General features: G+C 44.7%; 1 protein-coding gene across 6 annotated transcripts; it reads right to left on the minus strand.

The window, feature by feature from the left end:
- Positions 1-1,377: 1,377 nt before the first annotated feature.
- Positions 1,378-22,938, minus strand: nr4a3 (nuclear receptor subfamily 4, group A, member 3). 6 transcript variants are annotated; one of them, XM_071469562.1, is made up of 9 exons: positions 22,485-22,938; positions 19,190-19,360; positions 18,384-18,465; positions 14,352-15,190; positions 9,620-9,749; positions 8,678-8,841; positions 8,389-8,588; positions 5,107-5,285; positions 1,378-3,353 (listed from the first exon to the last, which is right to left on the minus strand). In XM_071469562.1, exons 3-9 carry the CDS (start codon positions 18,445-18,447, stop codon positions 3,091-3,093), a joined length of 1,839 nt encoding a protein of 612 aa, XP_071325663.1. In that variant the 5' UTR covers positions 18,448-18,465; positions 19,190-19,360; positions 22,485-22,938; the 3' UTR covers positions 1,378-3,090. The 6 variants fall into 6 exon arrangements, with proteins under 6 accessions (XP_071325663.1, XP_071325658.1, XP_071325664.1 ...); XM_071469557.1 differs by lacking the exon at positions 22,485-22,938 and adding an exon at positions 20,101-21,155; XM_071469563.1 differs by lacking the exon at positions 18,384-18,465 and having other exon boundaries at positions 22,485-22,937.
- Positions 22,939-24,252: the final 1,314 nt, after the last annotated feature.

Below are 24,252 nucleotides of genomic sequence, written 5' to 3' on the forward strand. Positions count from 1 at the left end.
AAAAATAGCTGCTTTAAATGTATGTGTGCATATGTATTTGTGTGAGTGTATATGATCTAACGGGACCTCTAATTAAGACTCTGGGTGTATCTGCTATCTGTCAGCACTGATCGATTAGCTGGTAGACTGACAGCTCACTGCACGTGTGTGTGTGCATGTGTGCAAATGCACATTTTGTGTATGTATTTCCCTCTTCAAGCAGAGCTCTCTGCTTTGTGGTCATGTTGTTTTACCTGACACTCAGAAATGCCGCTGTTGTAGCAGGAGGATTAACATGTAATCATTTGCACGCACGCACACACACACACACACACAACACACACACACACACACACACACACACACACACACACACACACACACACACACACACACACGTACACACGGTGCATGCATGCTACTATAAAAAAGGTGTGAATCGTCTTTTCCTGCATGCTGATCAAACACAGACATCACAATCCTCAAAAGGGGCATGAGGTGCTGTCTGTCAGATAAACCCACACATGCACATGCACAGCATCACATGCAGAAAACATGCCCACGAAGTTGAGGTGCGCTCTCTGGTTATTCTTTATCACTAAAAACCATTTGTGTTTCCTTTTTTTATTAGAAAGGGACAAATGTTAATATCTTGAGACAGAAGCTTTGGTGTCATGTGGTGCCACATCATTGATTGTATATGGAGAATGTACAACATGGTGCACTCCACACTGATGTACTCACTCTGAACTTTACTCTGGTACACTCTTCTCTCTCTCTCGCTCTCTCTCTCTCCTAACACACACACACACACACACACACACACACACACACAGATAGAACTCCTTCACAATTTCACTACCACAGTTACTATCAATCACCTGGCTGTCCTAGAAGAGTGTGTGTGTGTGTGTGTGTGTGTGTGTGGTGTGTGTGTTAGTGTTCACGCTGTTGCGCAGGAGGGCAAGTGAGTGATGGCAGTGACAGTATAGACGGCATGTGCTGTGAAATGTCACCATGGCGATCGATGGTGTTTAACGAGGCTGGAGGCTGATCTGGACCTCATGCTAACATGAATCTCTCCTCTCCTCCCCCTTCCTCCCCCTCCTTGCTCTCTTAATCCCCCTCTACTCTCTCTGAGAGCCCAAGGGTCCCTTGGGAGAGAGACGAGGCCTTTTACCTGCCAAGAGGCTTTTGTGTCTGAGCAGACACACGCGCACACACACACACACACACACACACACGCACACACACAAACGCACACTGTATAAAATCCGCTCAAATTTGCTAGATTACTTTTAAAAAGTCTTTAAATGCTCTAATGTTAAAATGTTTTTTTTCATTTTGTGTGAAAGAGTAAAGTCATTTTAAAGAATCAAAACACAGGACAAGGTCAGGCAGATTAATCAGAACTAGTTTATGATTTCAAAGTGCTGAACATAAAATCCAGTGAACCAAAGAGAAAGAAAAACGAACAGGAAACTCAAACCAAAGAGGGACATTGAAAAAACAGCAACTTTTTTTCTTTTTTGTTTCTCTTCTTCAAAAAACAATGCACAACTCGTACCACAATATTTGAAAAAGCTAAAAACACTTCAAAATATTAGTTTTTTATATATATATATATTTATATTTATATTTATATCTATATAATTTGCTTTTTTTCATATTTCAAACTGCTGCCATGAGTGTGTGAGTGGGTGGTGGAGGCCCAGGGAGATCCCCATAGAGCCGCAGTCTGAGACACAAACACAGGTCGAGCTGTTTTGACAGGCTATGGCAGCTCTTAACAGCTTATAACACACCATGCATATGATCCTGGCTTCTCTAAGCGTACACACAAAGACAGTATGCAACCATGTCCTCCACACTCTCACACGGCCTCTACAATAGAAACAAATAGAAAAAGAGCATGACTGCGGAATGTTCCACCCCTAGACGTACAGCTATCTGTCGAGCACCCTCCTCTCCCCGACTCCCTGCTGTCCTCCAGGTGAGCAGGTAGGGTGTGTGTCTGTGCCTCTAGCCCTTCTCAGGGTGTAAGTGCTTCAAAAGCCAATTTCTGTCCATATTCATTCCTCCGTACTCCTGTTCAACCTATGATTTCAAAATGAGTTGATAAAAAAAAAAAAAAAAAAAAACGAAACAAAAAAAAAAACATACTAAAGCAAGTTCAAGTCTGGGTGACTCAGTCATCAATCGTTAGTGCACAGTATCTCCACTGCTGTCTAAAGCCAGACGGAGACTGTCTCTTTTTTCTTTTAGCTACTGACAGTACAGGACAAGTCTTTGTATTAAAATAATTTAGAGTTTGAAATTAAACCATTCCTTCTCCATCTCTCTTCCTTTTGTGGTGAGATAGCACTTAAGAAATTGCACTTGGAATCAAGAGCCCAACTCAGCAGCCACTTCCACGTGTTTATGAAATATCTGTGTCCTGCTTCGTGATGTTTCTGCATGTCTATGCTTACACTTACTGAACTCTGACATTTCAGTACATTTCGCTATATGAAAACGCCCTCTTCTTCCTTTCAGCAGGAGGAAGTAGAATGCACAGCGACTTGTGTTTCACTGGGACATCTTCAACTTTGATAACATTCGATCACAATGACCTCCCCTTCCCTCTGTACGAAAAAGAAGTCCTCAGACCAGATGAGCCAGGCCAAAACACAGATAAACAGTACTTGATGTTCTTTGTTTTTTTGTTTTTTTTTGTTTTGTTTTGTTTGTTTTGCTTTTTGTTTTTTGCTGGATGAACTGCCACCCAGACGGTGAGAGGACAGTAAAAAGTCATTTTTCTGTCATCCATCTCAGCCTCATCGTCCTCCCCCATGTGAGAAAAATAGGAGGATCAAATAAAAAGTGATAAAGCGTTTGAGTAATTGTCTTTTATACTGGTGAAAAGCATTTAGTCGGTTGTCCGTTTGAGTGAAAAGGCGTTCTTGATTGGTTGTCCTGTTGAGTGAAAAGCATTTGATTGGCTCTCTCTGCTCTGCATCAGTCAGAGGGGAGTGAGTCTCTCTTCTGGATGTGTGTGCGTGCTCCTTGGGAGGGAAAAAGGCCTGAACAGGACATGACATGGGTCTTTCTCTGTGTGGTCATCTCAGGCTGTCAGTAGGGCAAAGTGTCCAGGAACCTGTCAATCAATGGTGGAGGCGGTACCAGATCCTCCAGCTTCAGGTAGAAGATTCGTTGAAGGCCCTGGGTTCTCTGGGAACGGAGCTCTGCCCTTAAACCCAGAATACGACTCAGGGGGGGTGCAGCCTTGGACGAGGAGGAGGAAGGGCCACAACCCAGGTGGTCTCTGAGACAACAAATCACTTTATTCTGCAGCTCCTCAACCCGCTTTGAGTCCTTCAGACCTGGGACTTGCTCTGTGGAAAGACGGACAGAGATGTTAGGAGAATAATTCATTAAACGGCAAAAATTAAGTCAGCAGAAAAAAGAAATACACACACACACGCACACACATATACATCAGAGCTCATTCAGCTGAAAAAGCATTAGCTACATCTTCTTTTATATTGAATTCCACCTCATTAGCCTGTATGGCTCATGTTCTTAACAGGCCTTAACCTGTCTCACTCACTACAGATCAATACACAGTCTAACCTAATAAGCCCCCTGCACACTGTTTACGTACTCACACACACACACACCATACATATATATAAACATTTGCACAAACACACTCACACAGACACACAAATAGTCCCTGCAATTTAAGACAATGACAGAAACAAAAGTGCTCAACAATTAGCTGATTATTCGGCCCTGTGAGCAGCCAAATGAAATTAGACACACACACACGCACACACACTGCTGCCCATAGCAACTCCAGTGGCACCCGCACCAAGCTTAATGTGACACTAACTCATTCTGTAGAGAACAGGGTGTCCAGCCCCACACACACACACACACACATACACACACACATAAGCTGGTTCATACTGCAGGGAGGCTGTCGCTAAGACCAGTCTCACTTTGAGGTATCCATTATCTGAAGCTTATTTATTGTTTGTTTATGGGACTCTTTTGTTTGTTCTGTGTTTGCGGCTGCAGAGTCACTCCAGCCATCCTTTCACTGTGGCTTTTTAGACCTCTCACACACTCTCGCCTCCCTCTCTCTTCACTCTCCCTATCCCCTCTTTCTCTATGTACGCGAGCTCCTGGGGAGGGATCGATGACTGCCTTTCTGCACAGGCCACTCTGAAGTGGTCGATTGCCTGGTGGCTCTGGCGGCTCTGTCGTGGTAGTGCGCTGTGTGCTTTGCCGAGGTGGCAGAGCGCCACTGAGAACATCGCAGACGCCATTCCGGAGCTGTGCTCCACGGTGGGCTGGTCGATCAAGCACAGAGTTAAGTGCTCCCCCAGAGAGTGAGGATGGGGTTGGAGGGCTTAGACAGAGGAAGAGGAGGTGGAGGAAGAGGAGGAGGAGGTGGCGGGGGGCATGGTGAGGTAAGGACGCTGAATGTGGGGGGAGGCGTATTTTACCCATTACACATTTATGTACAGATTCACTCTGATGTGAAGGTGCAAAAAATGAAATGTGAACACTTAATTGCGCAGGCGTCCTCTGTCACCTTGGGCTACACAGGTAATTGACTATTTCTAATGCATTTCTAATGTGCTTCACTGACAACTAAACTCTTGTCTCTTCTGTTGCGTCTCAGATGTGTGTTCGCAGAGGAAGCTGTAACTCTCCCTCCATTTTTCACACATGCACACTGATTAGAGGGCCAGGTGTGTGGCAGGTGCAGCAGGTGCTTCTGGGTATCAAGTTCTGGTTTCAGGCAGGGATGTGTGAGAACACACATGCACGTGTGTGTTTTTCAGCGAATGTGTGACATTAGTGGATGTGTCCACCTGATCGCTGTCACACTGAATCACCCACAGACAAAGCGCTGGACAAAGGGAAGAAGGTGTGTGTGTGTGTGTGGATTTGTATCAGTATATCTACGTAAAAACAGCTCGTATGATTGACAGCAGTTGCTTGTGTGTCGTAGAGAGGGACGGCTTGGTGCGTTTTAGCAATATGCTTTTAAAGGCTTTGAAAACAGGCTGCTATTGTTGTTCATTTTATTTTCTCCTGATGATGAAATCTGATGTTATTGGCTTGTGTTTTTACCTGTGAGCAGTACGAGGGCGGCCAGGCAGGCGAAGGCAGAGGCATCCAGGTTTAGGCTCTGGAGGTGGGTGGAGAAATCCCGGATGGAGTCCAGCCACTCTCCGAACCCACGAAGGCACTGGAACCTGTGCAGCACCAAGCCGTTACAGAACACTAGTTTATCCTCTGACAACATCGACCTGAGAAACAGGGGAAAAAAGGAGATGAAGACTCTGGTTAGATCTCTCTTCTAATGAAATGCTGTATTTTCCCTCATGTATTGTAAATATGGCTTGAGATACTGGGGCAAGGAAACAATTACAATAAAAACAATGAGAAAACCTGCCAGTATGCACACTCACACACAAACGGGACACACATCAAACACAGGCATGCAGCTGATTAAGGTTGTGTTTTCCAAATTATAGCATTTTAAAACATTCCTGTGTTTCCTTCTGGCAGGGTGGGGTGAAGGGTTAGGGCAGAGGGCTGCTCTATGTGTGTGTGTATTTGCAGATAGGTAAACTCTTATGGCTTTAATGTGCCCAGGCTGCGGTGTGCAGTGGAAACACAAGGCCTTAATGAGGAAATGAAAAGGCTTCTCAGATGTATTTAACCATCAGTTACTCACGACACACAACATCCCACTCCTTTACCATCAAGCAGGGAGGGAGAGAGAACAAGCAGTGAATGAGGGAGGGCTATGACTGGCCTTTATTAGAGCCTGAAAGAAGAGCATGGCTTTCTGCAGAAAGCTGGTACAGTGTTTAGTTGGTGGATCTCAACTGGACAACAAAGGGCTGCATGAAGCTTAGACAGAGTGAATATGCAGGACAAAGGCGGAAAGGCCGAAGTGGGTGGTTGGAAAACAGCTGATGGTGAGAATAGCGAGAGAGCGAGAGAGGGAGAGAGGAGGGGAAATGGGGGAAAAGAGGGGAAGCCTCAAATTACACCCTGCACAAACATTGGTTTAGCAGTTATGAGGAGAGGATGAAATACCATTTGTGTGCAATTATCCTTACTACAGTTTAAAAGACGTACTCCACCCACTCTCAGCAGAACACAAGCAGATGGATGCTTGCACATCATCAGCTCTGTCAGTCGTACGTGTCCGTAAGAACAACAACACCAAAACCAATTAATAATTAACAACTAGCTATCAGGATCAAAACGTTAAGCCCTGAACTAGAGACAGTGGAGAAAGATGTAAATGTCGAGAGAAGAGATCGAAGAGGGGCAAAGTTCATGCAGGCGAGGATGTATAAGGCAGGAAGAGACCCATCACCTGTTACTGAGAAAGACTAAAAGATGATTTTCTTTTTTTCACTTTTACTCTCCATATCCTCTCCTAGGCTGAGGGTCAAGTCAGAAACCCACATTCTTGACTCCCTCTCAAACCACCTTGCATTAAGTATAAAGTATAATATTTTTCACTATTTGTAACAGCTGTATGGCTCCTGGGAACGCTCCCTATTCATTTTCTTATTTGCAAACTGTCTCAAAGGTGTACTGTATTCTGAAGCTGCCCATTGCTTTAGTGCACTTATATTGAGCAAAACTAAATCAAGTCTGGCATCAGTTTTATGGCTGTATCATTATTTTACATTTTAATGTCAAAGAATCATATTAGTCTGCATGTTTTAATACACTTCCTTCAAATTTAGTATTAAATAGTTTTTATTGTACGCAACATTATGTATGAAATGAAGCCATTTCACTATGTTTTAACTGACAATGTCTGCATTGTCCTGATTAAGTAAAACTCAGCCAGCAAGCACACTAGGCAGGATAAAAACAATGTTAAGAATTATTTCAAAATAATTTGACCCGTGTCTGATAGTAGCACATGAGCAAAACTATACAGACAGACTGGCAGACAAGCAGCCAGGCAGATGCACACACACACAGCTGGATGTCTGCCACACATTCCACTCACCCCTGACGACACTGTCACCACGGTAATCAACCAATAACCACAGAAACTGTTTGGTAACGGGGTGCTTACAGCAATGCCGGTCCAGAGGAGCGGAGCAAATTTACTCTACACACACACACACACACACACTCACAAGTATACAGACATACGCTTGCAGGGGCAAGGGGGGGGGGGGCATCTGAGTAAAACACGGGGTCAGTGCAGGGCCGCGTCAACAGTGAGATGGGAGTGTGGACCACATCCTTTGCTCTCACGGAACAGAGAGAAAGTAAGACAGTGCTGTGTTTGTGTGTTTTCCTCTGTGCCGTGGGAGTTTGGCTGATGGGAAGATGAGCAGTGTGTATCAGCATGTGTGTGCTTGATAGAGGCCCCTATGAGTCCACCATTAAGCATGAGTCAGAGTCCCAGCCGGATCCCCCTCCTGCTGGGACTGTGATGCCACCACCCATCCTCTACCCACCCTGCACCTGGACCCGCACTGGGAGGAGGAGAGAAGGTTGGGATTCTACATCATCAGTGTGTGTAAGTGCGCTTGCGTGTCTGCCTGTGTTAGTTTCTGCCCTAGATGACAGCGTGGACAAAAGGATGAGCTTGTAGCTCGACCCCCCCTCCTCCCCATAAATTTAACCAGCCACATGCCTTACGGGAGCAGACTGGTAACCCAGGGCAGCTCTGAAGCAAAGATGGGTTGGGGCAGCCATAAAGGCACCACAGGTATCCACAAGCGAGACACACATGTGCTTTCACACACACGCACACGCACACACACACACACACACACACACGCACACTGGATGCATGAGGTAAATTAAGTGAATTCCTTGTTTATTTCAGTCAGCTGAATTGAATATGTATTTTCTTCCATTAACAGTCCTTTTCAGTTCCTCAGCTGACTACCTCTCAGATGAAATTGATCCTGTCAATTCACAGTTCACAATGTCAGCACAGTTTTAGCCTGCACAACACACTGAGCTCTCTCTGCGTCAGATATCAGACGAGCCGAGCGGAACTCTGTGGGTGTAGCTGCTGTCATAGCTACAGACTCCATTCATAATTTGGTTCATATGGCGATTACTCAGCTCCACTCCTCCTACTCTGGAGATACACCAACACAGCAGCACACAGCTCTGCCAGCACAGTTACACACTGTACTGTAATGGTAAAGGATATCAACTGCCTGTTGGTACTAACACAAAGTGAGATGCCAAATGAAGTTAAGATGCTGATAAAGTCGTAAGTGTGTCCAAAACTGTTTAGAGGAGGTGTGTGTGTGTGCGTGTGAGCGGAGACTTGTTATAAAAAGTGAAATTCAAAGTGTTAAAGTTCTCATCCATTGTATCAAGATGCCACCATCTCCACCCTCGTACCTGTGAGCCAATCGCAGGACGAACAACTCCAGAAAGGCAGAGTCTATGAGCAGGTTCTGATCGTCACGCTGGAGTTCAGAGAAGCCGGGCAGCCGGTCAGCCCAGCACCGCGTGGTCTCCATCGAGATAGTGAGCAGCCTGTAGAAGAGCTGGATGTGCTCGGCATCTGAGGAGGCGGAAGGAGGGTCGGCAGCACTGAACTGAGGGACGTAGAGAAATAAGTGAAAAAACAATAAAAATGCTGTAGTTCTCAATAAACACATACATTTCTGGCGGGTGTCGGGTGTACCTGGCTGTAGTCGAGGTCACGGGGCGTGCAGTGGGAATAAGCTCTGAGCAGAGCGGAGAGCAGACTGAGGGGTGGAGAAGGAGGGGATGCTTCTGTCTGCAGGGGGCTCTTTGGTTTGGAAGGCAGACGGCCTCGGCGCCCCTTCAAGCTATCAGTACGTACCACTGTGAACCAGAAATGATAGAAGACAGGACGCATTAATGGAGAGGTTGTTCAGTTGAAGCTGGTATTAATTACGCGTGCATGTATAAAGACCATCTATTCTCTCACTGATAGGCTTGTTATCAGTATTATATTGCAGTGGAATTATGTCTGAAGGGAAGCTCTTTCCACAAGGAGCTCTCCAACATTCCCACAATACCTACACAGGTGGCTACTAGCCAGCAGATGGCAGTGAAGCTGTTCTAACTGCAGACGTGTTAATGGGAGAGAGAAGTGTGTGTGGTGTGTGGGTTTGTTTTGCGTTTATGTGAGTGTGTGTGTGTGTGTGTGTATGTGGGTGGGGGTATTACATGATGTAAGACAGGTGAGAAACCTCAGGGAAATGAGGGCAGTATGAGGTACCACGCTGATTTTACACATCCCCAAAACATCTCTATGCAGCAAGTCAGCTAAATGAGGCCCGATGACACAAATGGAAAGTTGGGGAGTGTGAGAATCTTTGAACTTGACGGCCATCTCTCTGTGTCTTTACAACACTTTAAAATCATCCCAGGTTCAGAGGTTTGAACAGGTGATGGGCATGGGTGGATTTGCTACTTTGCTTCCTCCGCTGGGATGTGTGTGATGCTGCCACAGGCCAGGTCATTACTGGCCTATTAAACCGTGATTGCGGAGACAAACTTTCTCTTCATGGGCTGGAAGTCAGATTTGTGCTGCACCATCCTGGTATGTGTTCTCCCTGACCTGGCTTAAGTGGGTATCAGGAGCGTGGCCTCTTACCTTCTTTCACCATGCCCACACTCAGACACTTCTGAAAGCGGCAGTACTGGCAGCGGTTGCGTCTCCTCTTGTCCACAGGACAGTTCTTACTGGCCAGACACACATACTTGGCGTTTTTCTGCACGGTGCGCTAGAGAGAGAGAGGGAGAGAGAGAAGAAACAGGCATACCGATAATCAGCCTCCAAACACAATCATCCACCTAATATGTGATTTGTTTAATTCAATTTCAGTTTTTTTTTCACCCCCCCCCCCCCCCCCGCCCCATCAAAGAACGAAAGCAGAAGCTCGCAGGTCAGATTTTAATTACGCGCTGAAAGGCGGCGGTGACATCAGTATAATTAGATAAAATTAATTTTCCAACAAGGCTCGCCTGCAGGAGGGACGGTTTTATTCATTCTATCAGCGGCGGAGCTGACAATGGGGAGCGAGGGTCCCAAGAGAGGGGCGGGGGTGGGGGGGGGGGGGGGGGCGGCATCGGCCGCACGAGCTGCGTGATCAGATTGTTTGTGAAGCTCGCGGGTCAGCTCGTGGCACCTCCGGGCTCCTCGCGCCTCTCTCAATGGGCCTCGCGGGAGCTGTTTTCTCCTCGGCTGGCTCGCGCGATTATTAGTGACCTTATTAAAATGAAACGTGGAGGGGGGGGGGGGGGGGGGGGGGGGGCTCCACGCGTGGATGAAAGAACAACAGAGAGTCAAAGCCGGTGACGCGCCGGTGACGCGCCGGTGACGCCATGAAAGTTGGCGGACACCTGCTTGACCCACAGGCCAAGCGTCAGCCCTCCTTGTTGCCTTTTTACCAACTTTACAGGCGCATCTGGCTGAAGCGTTGAGACTCTTGAGCAAGCCTTAACTCTGTTACACAGAAGAATTTCATTTACAAAAAAAATAAATAAATTAATTATAAAAAAAAAACAAAATAAAAAAACTGTACATTTCATACGTTGTCAAACCGTGACTCTAGTCCAGTCAGGCGAAGCAGCGCCACGACCGACTGTAAATTAAACAAACGGAACCCACGGGAAGTGTTGCGGCCTCCCCTCTTCTTTAACGCCTCTAAAAACATCAAAATAAATAAATCCAATTAGGAACCCCGGGCGCCACACATGCCCGTGCCCCCGGGAGACCAATAACACACCAATTATTTCATATGCTCCGGCGCGAGTGCGGAACCGGCGCGTAATGGGCGCCTGCGCCGGATGAGAGTGGTTGCCATGGCAGCGCAGATCACTGTGGATGTCTCCCGCTCATCCCTTCAATGGTCAGTGACCCGTGCGAGCGGGGATAAGTTAGTTATGGTCATTAATGTGGTTGAGGGGGAAAATAGCATCCGTTTAGTGGGAGTCCGAGAAAGAGAGGTTGGATGACGCACAAAGCCTCAACATGCCAGCGTTTATTTACACCTCTGCAACTCTGAGGCCAGGCCGGAACAAAGTTTAAAGACGTTAATGCTGTCTTTCTTGTTGTCCAGCAGAAAAATCTAATTAACACGCCTTGAGCTCTGTCAACTTTTTGTGTGGACTGATACTTTGAGGTTTAGATTTTAAGGATAGTCTGTTCATTTTTTCTCAGCTCCACTTTTTGCAATAAGAGGTGGTGTTTTTCCTGCAGGGTACTGGGGGTTCAGGGGAAAGAGGTGCAGGCTGAGTTAAGCTGGTAGTTGTTTTAGGAGGAGGTTTCCCCCTCAGTGACCTCAGGGTCTAATTTATAGCTGGTTCCCAGAAAAGACTGTGTTTGAAATGATCAGTTAAGGTTCTGATAAATTAAGCTCTCATGAGTGAGTGCCAGCCTGTCTCTCCACTGCTGTGTGTGTGTGTGTGTGTGTGTGTGTGTGTGTGTGGGGGGGGGGGGGAGGGGGTGAGATGCTTGTGACTTTGCTTTCTAATAAGCAGCGTGGAGCATGACTGGCATCTGAGCAGAGACACCACATATCAGAGCTAATACTGTGTAACTCACTAGTCTGTGATACTCATCAATGGGCTCCCTCCATATATATGTCGGTGAACACACACATGCACACACACAAATCAAATTATCTCAATACAATTATCAAATCTGTAGATCCCTCTTGTGCTCTGTACATCGTCTGCTATTTAGGCCAGTCTAGAAGTGCGTAGAGTATACTTTAGTCTACTTTATTTAATCTCATCTGTCCTGTAATTTTGTCCTCATGCCAGCTACTGAATTTCACTATGGGGACAAAATATGACAAATTTCAAAACTGCTTGCTCACAGAAACTGGAATTTTAGGGTGGCAGTAGCGTTTGTGCGGGCAAGGACTCAGTTCAAGTGAAAAAAAGAAGAGTCAGAACTGCAGAATGAGTTGTACGCACTAAAAGCACATTCACAAATGAACACACGCGTAAAGAAGCTCACATGCTGCGTGTGTTGTGGGGGCTGGACGGAGGCATGCAGAGGCAGATTCTTGACATGTAACATGTGCTAATAGCCTTGGCTTAAATTAAAAGCCTTTAGGGACTTTGTTCCTCCTCCTCCTCCTCCTCCTCCCGCTGTCTCTTCTTTCCCTCCTCTCTTCGGCTTCTTAATCAGAGGTAATCAGACTCTCTCTCTGTTTGTAGAGAAAGTGTATGGGTGGTTTGTAGTAAAAAAAAATATGTGTAGGTATCTGTGAGCTCATTTTATTGTTTCCTTTAGGGAATAACCTGATTAAAACTGCACATACACATACATACATCTGTGTCTGTGCATATGTGTAGGTGTTATCTTGTCGTATTATTTCCTGAATGAATACAATTATCAATGTTTTTCAGTGTTCTTTCACCACCAGACTGCCACCTTCCAACCTTTTTCTGACTTGTATGCTGTGCAAGCAATGGAAAATAAAAATCATGTGTAATGAACTGAGCTGAGGCTGTGTTTTTACTGATAAAAGCACAGCAAAACGAACTCACTGGTTAGGACCGTGGATGCATAAAAACAGGTCACATTTTAATGTTCTTTTTTGTTTCTAACACAAACATTGTATTACACTAACAGCTGACATCTAGTTTTTAATTTTAAAAATTCAATTCTGAATAGATTCACTGAATTAATGGAAACCAGTGAATGGAACACATTATTCTGCCAAAATAATTAAGAGGAAAAACTAACTACTTGTTTAAGGGCTAAAATTAATTCATAGTGAAAATGTGTTTCAAATTGCACAAATGAAATAACAATAATTTACAGCAAACCTCTACTAATAACTATTCAGGAATAATTAAATATAATCAGGAACATATTTTTAGGGGACAATAAAACCATCTGGATAATGGACATAATGTGCCTGATAATATGAATATGGAAAAAGGACACGTGTGAAAGGCGTGTTTTAGTTTCTGCTGTTACATCCTGTATTCAGGTTGTAACAGACTGAAAAATATGCACAAGATACTGTATGAATAAACATGTTTTTCTATGTGTGGATGTGTGGTTGTGTGCATATGTTGGGGTGTGCATGGCTGGTTGCATCTGCATGTGTGTGTAAAGGAAACATAGTGAGGTTTGACAGGCTGTGTGGCTGCCGAGTGCTACAGCAAGCAGACAGCCCGCGGCCTGCTGCCACCAGACGCTGCTTTCATTAATTACTAAATAAAAACAAATTGTGAAACTAATTGAAAAGAAGGATAATTCATTTCCACCTACCAGAGGCATTATTCAATTACCTCTGTGTTTGCACCCTCCTTCTTGCTGTCTCTTAATTTCGCTCTCTTGTCTCATGCAACCAATAGAATGCTTAACAAGTGTGCCAGAAAACTTTATAATTCAAAAACTGTGCAAATAAATGACTTCAGTGCCCTTGAGTTTGAGTTTACTGTAATCTGAAAGAAATGCTGTACCACTTGCACATGTCAGATAATTTTGTTGATGTCTGTCGTGTTATATGACTTGCTCAAGGAAATTGAAAAACCTGTCTGACTAAAAACTGTCTCTTGGTGATGTTAAACTGAATGTTGTGTGTGTGAGCACGTGTGTTGTAACATGGGATGTGAGACGCCTAGATGACAAGTGTTAGATTGAATCACTTGACGGACCAAATTTCAAACTGACTCATATCATCCAGAGTGTTATGTCAGCGGATTGTGGTCAATTTTGTGGCCACTGATTTACTACAAAGACACTGAAAAGAAAATTTAATTTCAAGGAGGATTCCTTTTTCACGGCACTCTCACTGCACTTTATTTCTGAGTGGCTGAGCATCAAGCATGGAGGGCAATTTTCCCTGGTTGTCTGAGAGAGAATATATGTTTTTATCATCCTGAGTTCTCAGGCAACACAAGCAATCACACACAGACACCATGCATACGCACACTTTGCCCACTTGGTTGCTCGGAGAGATGACCCCTGTGGGTGTGTTGTGCTTTCGTAATGACTTTAAAGATGATTTAGAGCACGGAGAGAAGGGTGTAGAGTGGGAGCGAATTGTTTCAAATGAAATACGTAAGTTAGTTTACAGCCAGTTCACAGATACTAGGTGATATTTTAAGGGGGAATGTCAGTTATGAATGTGAGTGTGAGCGTCTGATTGTGTGTCTGTTGGTGGGACTGAAAGCACAGAGGTCAGAAACAAGAGGAGCGGACTCTTTGAAAGAGCTTGGGCCACATCTTATTAGAAACTACAAGATCCACTTATATAAATGAGTTAGCCTACTCCAAAAAAGGACAGAGTCACTGTTACAGTTTCAAGCTTCGATGATAAAAGTAAAAGTAAAAGTTTGAAAGTAAAGGTTTTTACCTTGAAGAAGCCTTTGCAGCCCTCACAAGTGCGTACGCCGTAGTGCTGGCAGGCTGCATTGTCCCCACACACTGCACAGGTGCCCTCTCCTTGGGGGCCACGTGGGGGAGGCGAGGGCAGGCTGTCTCCTAGTAGGGGGCCACAGGGCCCAAGAGCCAGGGAGCGGAAGGCGAGGCTGCTGCCCCCGGCCCCACGGTGCAGCTGGTACATAGGTTGCTCCAGGGGTGGGCCGTGAGGATGGGAGACTGAGGATGAAGAGGAGGAGGAGGAGGAGGAGGTTCGAACCAGTCCTCCTGCCAGACTCTCATAACCGCCGACGCTGCCGCCACTGTGGGGTGGCGAATGCTGGTAGAAGTGCGGAAAGCGGGGCGACTTGAGGGGGCCCGTCTCCAGGCCGGAGCCCAGAGAGTGGGGATGCGATGGAGGAGCCAGGGGGTGGTCCTCCCACAGGAAGGAGGTGCCAGGCTGGGGAGGTAGGGACGGGGTGGTGGGAGTGGAGGGGGGAGACTGTTTAAAGTACATGGTGGAGGAGGACATGGCCTCCAACGCTGGAACTGTCGGGTAGCTCTCCTCCTCCTTTTTGATGGTGGGCCTTTGTGTAGGCATCTGGTAGAGGCAGGAGGACTTAGGCTCGTAGCTCCCCTCCACAAAGACGTTAAAGCTGGGGAGGGAGGTGGTGGCAGCGGCGGCAGAGATCTCACCCCCGCCCAGGTCCAACTTGGTGTAGTCAGGGGTCATGAGGTCAGAGCTGTAGCTGTCGCCCTGGTAACTGAAGGTCTGACCAGAGTAGGCTGAGCCTGGAGGGGCGGGCCCATACTGAGCCTGCACACAGGGCATGTCTGCCAGGGAGACAGAGCACACACGTAGGTCAGAGCTGCGTGGCACATCGGACCACATGTATTCCAAAACCTTTCAATCAAAAAGCATTTTTATGGTGTTAGTAGGGTACAGCTGTACGGCAACAATCATTAGTCAGAGGAGAAAGTTTAATGACACATTAGTTAAACATTGATTTGAACAGAGATGCAGGACTTCAAGAAGGAGACTGCCCACAGACACACAGTCGAGGAAGAACCCTACAGTGAATCTTCAGGATAAAGACTCTACCAGTAGCACATGCACACAAAGGTAGTGCTAAACACTGCCAACAATTAAACAGTGAATGACATAAAAAAAAAATCTGCACAGCTCTATTGGAACAGGCAGTTTTTTTCAGCCCATCACAGATTTTGCAATGTTGTAAAAGTTTTCTGAATACACCTTTCAAGGAATAAAAAAAAAAAAAAAACTTTGAACAAATCTTTCCATTTACTGCCATTTACTCAATTTCCTGCTTTAACACTTCAACACTTCTTGCACTTCACTGAATAAGTATAGCAGAAATATTTGGAGCACACAAACACACACATTCAGCCTCAAACACTGTTGATTCTCCCGCAGTTAGTAGAGTTAGAGAAGCTGAAGTTGATCAGTAACGCAACAACACAATCCAAGTGTGTGTGTGTGTGTGTGTCTGCATGTATGGTTGGATGTACTGGTTAGTAAGATAGCAAAGCAGATGAAATAACATTAAATAATGATGGAACCCCATGGTGGTGCTGGATGCTTACAGAACCCACACATACACAGATACACATACACAAAAATACATTCACGCACACACTGATAAATGCAGACACACACACACACACACACACACAGACATATATAGTCCCTCTAACTGCAGCAGACGCCAGTCGGCATGTCTTGAGTTTTCCCCTTGATTTAATTCTGGCACAGTCACAGCAGCAGGCCACCACCACCACCACATCATCTGTGTGTGTGTGTGTGTGTGTGTGTGTGTGTAAGTGGACTATATGGTCTTCCCTTATCAAACCTCTGACGTAATACACTCCACTTGCATTTACGTGCGTGCACGTGTGTGTGTGTGTGTGTGTGTGTGTGCATGCTGAGTGTGTGCGGGCTAATCAGTGATGAGTGTCAGCGCAGTCAGGGTTTGTGGTGTTTGCTCGTCGCTCCTGAGCAGGGAACTGTCAACACAGCGCTGCTCCCATTGACGCCCAGCATGCGCGCTCTCTGCCGTAATCGCCCCTGTTCCCTGCGCGTCATGTTTGTCCAGTCAAATACGGGCCATATCGGCCCCTGCTGTTGTTAAAGCGCTCACAAAATACCTCCATCCAAACGCACTCGCACACACTCAGTCTCAGAGGATTCAAGCCTATTACCTTTTATTAGCGGCTCGAATCCGGTTTCAACTAAATAAAAGTCCTCTAACCCTCGTAAAACCTTTTCTTCTTACTTAAATAATTTCTACTAATAAGATAATAATAAAATATTTAAAAAAAAAAATAGCCTACAACTTTTAGTTTTAGTCATATGAGGATAGTGATCATAGTGGAAGCAGACAGTGACTCAAATTCAATTACCTAAGGCCAGTGTGCGTTTTGGCTGTGGGGGCTCAAAAAAAAAAAAACAAAAAAAAAAAAAAAAAAAAACCAAACCCAAAAGGATGACTCAAGGCTTTAATTAATCTCGCTCATCTAGGCAACATAAACTTTATTTATTCATTTTTTCGTTCCTTTATTTATTTGATACTTCGGTAGATCTTGAGTTGGTGTATTTGTCATAACTAAGAGAGCGGACATCTCAGAGTGGTGCTAGTGAGAAAAAAAATATAATGATCCCACAGTTATTTGAAAAGAATCCCAGTCTAAAATCATACATTTCTTGGGTAATGTTAAAGTTAAAGCATGATTATTTTCTAACAATTTACTCTTAGGCATGTGGGACATAGAGAAAGAATTGCAACATGTCTCAATGGGGATATTAAGATGCAATTTTTTTTTTTTTTAATTGAGGATATGAGTCAAGCTGCAGGCCTACGTGTGTTTGACGTCATGAGGTTTTTTTTTTTTTTTCTTCTACGAGTGACCAGCGCTTCAACCCACGTGGAAAAACACACATGCAGCATTATGGGCGTCATGGGGCCTTTCTGGGCTATACCTAAATACTTTTACATCTGATTAGGCATCAGGGGAAGAAGAGAGACACATGAGAGAAAAAAAATGAACCGTGAGAGGAGGGGAGTGCTGTGGCATACTTTGTGGTTCTCTCTGTGCTATGTCAGTAGGTCAAGCCTCAGATCAGTGTTGGTGTATTAGTGTGTGTGCGCTGTGGAGTGGGGGGGGGGGATTGTTCAAAACTTTTTGCACCTGTCATTTACAGTATGTTATAAGCAGCTACATGCACACATATATTTTCAAATACAAAGGCTTCAAGTTGAGTTTGTCTGAGACTGAGAAATGTTGTGAGGCAAATACAATAGCCTATAGTTGACAGTTGGGCCTACTTCAAATGTGTGGATTATGATGTTTGTCCCTGCGTGTGTCAGGTGAGGAAAGAAGCTTTTGATGAGTTGTTTTTTCATACACACAGGTATGCACACACACGCACACACACGCACACACACACACACACACACACACACACACACACACACACACACACACACACACACACACACACACACACTCACACATACTTTCGTCACTAATGATCAAGATGTCAACATGAACCTGCATATGCTCACTCTGCCAATAACATGCACCCTTATCCTGAGAAGAACCTGTAAAACCACTTGCGTCGGCAAATATATCATCCTCCTCTGTGCTTTACATTTGGTGGTGTGCCTCGCTTTCACTCAGTAACCCACACACACACACACACACAAACACACACACACACACACACACACACACACACACACCCACCCATGCAGCCTGTCTCTCACACACAGTCATCTCATCAATACAAATAGAGTTGTATCAGCTGAGCATCTTTATTTTCACGTCACCAAAGCAATTCTGCAGGGGGACCTTCTACACTCCAACACCACCATCAGATTACGTTTTTGTTGCACTTGCATGCAGAGAGGTGTGTTCATGTGTGTGTGCAAGCAAGAGGACAGACAACCCAAGCAGAGGCAGACACAGGTGGTGCAGCATAGTGAGGCGAAGGGAAACAGTCTCTAACCTCGAGGTGTGCATTTCAACTGGACAAACTGCAGCTGTTCCAATAACTGAGTGCGCTTGTTCATTGTCAGAATGCCATAGATCTAACAAATAAAAACATGAAGGTGCAGACATGAATACAAAAAAAAAAAAAAAAACACAGGATTTTTGTTTTCTTTTTTGGTCAGTGATTTGGGAAATAAATAGTTGGAATTCACTGGCCTCTCACTCAATGAGTAAAGTGATTTTCACACATAGACACACACACACAAATACACACACACAAAGCACAGAGACACAATTAAACGTCCCGTAAACGTAACGTTAAATGGCCTATTTATAAACATCTACATTTCTATAGTTTGGAGTGTCTTATTTCTGCCAGTTTGTCTAATGGTTGAAATGTCAACTCAGTCCGCACTTGCAAGCCGACACACAGTAAAAATATCACCAGCATGTTCTTCAAATGTATCATTTCTTATTGAATTTTAATAAGAGTAAACAGGGGAAATGAGGGAAAATATAGGCTGTTATCTAAATTCCGATTTAACAACCAAGTCGAAAGTAGACTTTCCGGGACGATTAAGCATTTTTTTCCTGCACTAAAACATAACCAAACAGCTACCACACCACAATAAGTGCACAAAAAGAGACCTGCGCCACAACAGTCTCTCTCACTACAAAGCATCATCTGAAAAAAAAAAGAGATGGAGTGAAGAGAGAAAGAAAGAAAGTAAGAAAGAAGGAAAGTAAGAAAGAAAGAAAGAAAGAAAGAAAGGCGGAAAGAGAAAGTAAAAGAAAGGGAAGGTCTCAGGTCCCGGTCTGTACCTGGTGATAGGGCTTCGCGCTGAATGGTGCTGGGTGTCCGGGATTGAGGGGTGGCGTGGCTGCGGCCGGGACAGGGCTCCTGGAGCGGGGAGGGCTCGGCAGTCGTCGCAGAGGAAGTGTCCGATCGCCGGGGCTCCGAGCTCGGCTGGGCGCGCTCTTCCGAACCTGTGTCTGGAGGAGAGACGTCTGGGTTACAGCCAGTGCTGCGGTGGCAGGCTGAAGAAAAAGGTGGGTATCGCCCTCTCCACCCAGCGATCATCACCGCTCAGAGACACTGTCGGCAAGTGATACTGATGTTTTAGTATTTTTTTTCATCGGGAATCATATCTTTACATTGCTTACCCAAACTTGACTTAGGAAATTTTAGGTGAGGTTGGACTTAACAACATTCCCAACACCCGAAAAACATTTGGCTCATGGAAAGGTTACTTCAATTTCAATAAGCTACTGTTTAATTTTACAGTTAAAAAAAAGTGAAAAGTATTTTCGAAAAATCTAATCTGGCCGATCAAGACAGTATGAAAAGAAGCAGACAGATGAAAGGGCTTGCAAACTATTCTGCGCACATCAGAACCAAATGCCATTATACCGAAGCGATCATTGCAATTATCCATGCAAACTCATAGGATCACAAAGAATGAGGAAGATTTACACGTTTAAATTAAATATAGAGCAGTTTTGACACTAAATATGACTTTGAATCCATGCTACAAAGAGAATATTAAGAACCACAACTGAGGACTTTTTGCTCATTTCAAGACTTACACTTACGTGGGCGATAGGTTTCATTCTAACACTAAGCAGCGCTCCGTTATTATTATAATTTTCATTTTGTGCTGCAAAAGCCCAATTCAACCCGGCTACAAAACTACACACATATTCTACAAATACAGACCTACAAAAGTGCTAACTTTTATAAAAGCAGTCTGTGCCAGTGGATCCAGGCCATCGCTTTTCTTGCCTCTGATCACCACCGTATTCGCCTGCTCAGGGTTCATCCAGAGGGAGCGAGTAATGTGGAAGTGTGGAGAGTCGGACCCGAAACCAAACCAGCGGACTCCTGTGCGCCGTGCGCCTCCAACTCCCTCTCACTGCAGCAGGGCGCACCGTGGCCGGTGGATTTCAAGGCCCAGAGCGCCCCCTTTCTGTCACACACACACACACACACACACACACACACACACACACACTCTTAGAAAGAGACTCTCTCTCTCTCTCTCTCTCTCTCTCTCTCTCTCTCTCTCTCTCTCTCTCTGTCTTTTGCCAGAGACCCTCCAGGACCCTCTAGGATACGGTCAAGCCAGGAGACCACTCAGTCTCCCAGTATGCATCTCAGTACCGACTGCTGACAAGACGCGGGGGCTACAGGCACCTGCAGCCCTCTGTCATTTCTTAATCTTTGTGTCAACTGATCAAACCTCTCCACTTTGTGTAACATAGTGGGGGCACTTCTCCCCATACTCTGGACTTGGAGACCCTCTCTGAGACGGAACATCAAAGCTATGAACTCTTTAGATGGTTCTTTGTGCAGGACACGTCTGTTATACAAATCGAAAGCTCCACAGAGGCTCCCAATATGTTGAAATCAAGAAAAAACAAACAAGTCATGCTGCATAACATTTATTTGATTAAGGATGATTTGGAACAGTTAAGTCATTATTCAGTTATGTGTGTCACTTGGATGCAGAAAAAAGCAAAAAAAAACAAACAAACAAACAAACAAAAAAAAAACATAAAAAACAACTAGTTGGTTGTGGTAGCAGCAGAAATAAGATATTATATTATTTGATGCAAGCCGAAGTAGCCTCGTTGTCACACACTAAACAAATGAAGAGCGTAACTGCACGTAAAGGCGCTCCTGTCAAAACCTTTGTGGAGGGTTCAAAACTTCCATATCCACTTGTAAAAAAAAAAAAAACAACGCATTTTTCTGCAAAGTGAGACACTCGGTCTGTTTGTTTTGCTCTAAATGAACAACCCCCCCCCCCCCCGGCTTTCTTCTCAGGCCGAGCCGGCCGGTGGGGCTCTGGCCCTGCGCGCACCGGTAACCAAGAGAACGACGTAAGAGCTGCAAAGCACGCCGGTAGCCCCCGGTAGCCCCCGGTAGCCCCCCGGCCCCAATAACCGCGGACAGCGCGAAGCTTCCAGCAAACAGAGGCAGAGAAAAGAGAGGACATAAAGGAGAGACAGGAGAAATATGTGAGTACTGTAAATCAGCGCGGAGGGGGAAGCTGTCAGAAAGTGCCTGCGTAAACCTGCGTGTGTGAAAGGCAGAGATGTGAAATCAGCAAGTTACTAAAGCGCCTTAACGCAAATATATTATATGTATTGGCTATTGGCTCTGGAATATAAAGTACGTGGAGAGCCCGAAGGCTTGGCAGCAGCTATAGAATACAGTACCTGTGTTGTCCTCTGATGTTTCTAGGAAATAGCCGACTTCACAAAGGATTTCTGAAATCTGATGTACTATGGCTTTCTCGTGAATGGCTATGGGTGTTTTTCCTGCGATCCATGGGAGGAGAGGCCGTGTCCCCTCAAAGACAGGGGGGCTGCTAACATTTACAACTGGCCACCAGTCATCTCAAACTTTATATGAAGCATTAAACCCAGGAAAAGTGGCCCCAAGGTAAAGAGTCATATGGCATATGCTTAGGCATAGACTTGCCTATCAGTGACATGGCATATAAACACAAACACACCCACTATCCCACAAACACACTCCACCATGTCATACTTAAAAATCCCTCATTAACAGCACGACCTCCCCAGAAAATCCTACATGAGTCAAAAAACCCCACATGGCATGAAATCAAAGGGCTTTAACTCTCCTCTCTCTCGGCTGCTGTCTGAATGTAGGTTAGTCTATTCTCCACTCAGACCATTAGTGCGTCTGACTCCACTTTTCATTGTGCGAGTGAGAGGCATCTCATTTCCATGACAACCAGAAAGGATATGATACCTTCCCAGCACAAATTAAATTGGATTTCAGCTTCATTTGCTCTTGGTGACAACACACACACACACACACACACACACACAGATATACAATATGAGCCGCTGTACGCGCACAGGAGCCTGACATATCAACAGGTTACAGGCACAAAGTTGGATGGACCAGACGCCGATGATGAGATTAAAGTAGCCTATAAATGGACCATGACACAAGGTTTAGGAAATATAAGCGAAACTATGCATAAAGCTGTGCGTTAATGTTTGGTTCCGTGTCAGTCCGACAGTCTAACAAGTGTGCTGTACGGCAGAATATCACCGATTCATTCATTCACGGTTTACTTACTGGTTTGCTGTAGCGGTTCCGTCTTTACATGTGGTAATAACCTCGCATGAAGTATCCTATTTCCATCCAGAGTAATCACCAAGAGTCGAAGAAATGAGGAAAAAAACTATTTAAAAAAAAAAACTCTTAGTCGTATTTGAGAGGTACAGGATGCATCGGTGGCAAAAAAAAAAAGTTCTTCCTCTTACTTTTCTCTGAAGTAGCCTAGGACAAAGTAGAAAAAAAAAATGAAATAACATCAAAAAAAATGAAAAATAAAAAATAAAAAAAAAACTCCCGAGCGTATGGAGTGTGTCTGCGTCCGTGAGCTGAGCGTGTCAGTGCTGATGGGTGCTTTGCAAAGTGTGGAGTTGTAACGCGGGTTTGTTTATGTGCGCCGTCTGAGGGGAGAAAGTCAAATAGTGCATTTATGTGGGCTCTGCCTCCACATAGAGCGGTTGGTATGCGCTACGTCAATGTGACGCCATGGGAGAGGTGACGTCACTCAGACTAGCGCTCTCCCTCTCTCTCTCGCTCTCTCTCGCTCTCTCTCTCTCTCTCTCTCTCTCTCCGTACAGTACCAGACACATAAGCCTTGCGCGCCGTGCCAGAGACTGAGAGAGAGAGAGAGAGAGAGAGGGAGGGAGAGAGAGGGAGAGGGAGGCAGTTGGTTTGATGGTTGCAGGGGAGGAAGTCGAGGGGGATCCGGCAGGCGAGCTTGCACAATTACTGATTATGGCGGATATATCCCCGAGCATTTGCCAGGCTTTTCCCTCAAATGTGAGGCTTAGCATTACAATCTAGAGTACATTTTAAAGCTTTAAAACAAAAACAACAACATCGAAATATTAATTTGCTTGAAAAAAACAAAACAAAAAAACAAATCTTATCAAATCAAATAGGCAAAATAAAAGGTCAAATCACCTACTTTGTAGTACAATTTTAAGGTACTTTACTTCAGTATTTCCATTTTAAGCTACTCTATAGCCTACTATTTTAGAGACAAATACTGCACCTCTAACTCCACTACTTTTAGGTGAAGTTGCTAATTTGCAGATTCAGATTCTACAAAGGATTAAGTATAAAATTTGATGTATTTTTAATTAGCTCCACTAGGACCAACTACAACATTAAAATGCTACTTCCATATGACCGCAGAGCAGTTGACCTCTCTCTGACCTGATGACCTACTGAAGCGTCCCATCTCCTTGTCCTGCTTTGTGTGTTTTTCATGTGGTGACAAAGAAAAAAACTATTATTCTTACTCATATTTAGAAAGACTCTTGCCTGGAGCTCATGTCATAGTTCCTGGGTCACATGAGCGTGTGAGTAAAGATATTCAATATAGTCTCTGTTTACCTTGAGGCCATATTAAGAATCTCTCTCGTGTTATCTTGTCATGACAAATACCATTGTTTATATACATCAACCGATAAGACATCTGAATTGCTTCTTTTAGGTTAATGTAATGATCTTTCTTTAACCAAAGTTATTTAAAATCACTTAATTATTTTACTTTATTATTTGTAATTTAGTCTTTATCAGGCCTTACAATGTTATTTGGGTAAGTCAACTGATGCAGCTGAATGATTTCACCCTTTTATCAATGCAAATCAGCCACAGTCTGATGCCAGTGTCCAGTGTGTCCTGGCACAAAGGAATTTGCAGTGTGACCAAATAGGATAATCTCATCCTATTAGCAGAATAAGTTTTTAATCCAAGAGATTACATATTGGAACTTGTCAAAACTTTGTTTTTGAAATTTCAACATCACATTTTAGCCTCCCAC

This window comes from Trachinotus anak, unplaced genomic scaffold (assembly GCF_046630095.1).
Source record: "Trachinotus anak isolate AG129_WGS33_773 ecotype Australia unplaced genomic scaffold, CSIRO_AGI_Tana_v1 ptg000032l, whole genome shotgun sequence".
NCBI classification, from domain to species: Eukaryota; Metazoa; Chordata; class Actinopteri; order Carangiformes; family Carangidae; genus Trachinotus; species Trachinotus anak.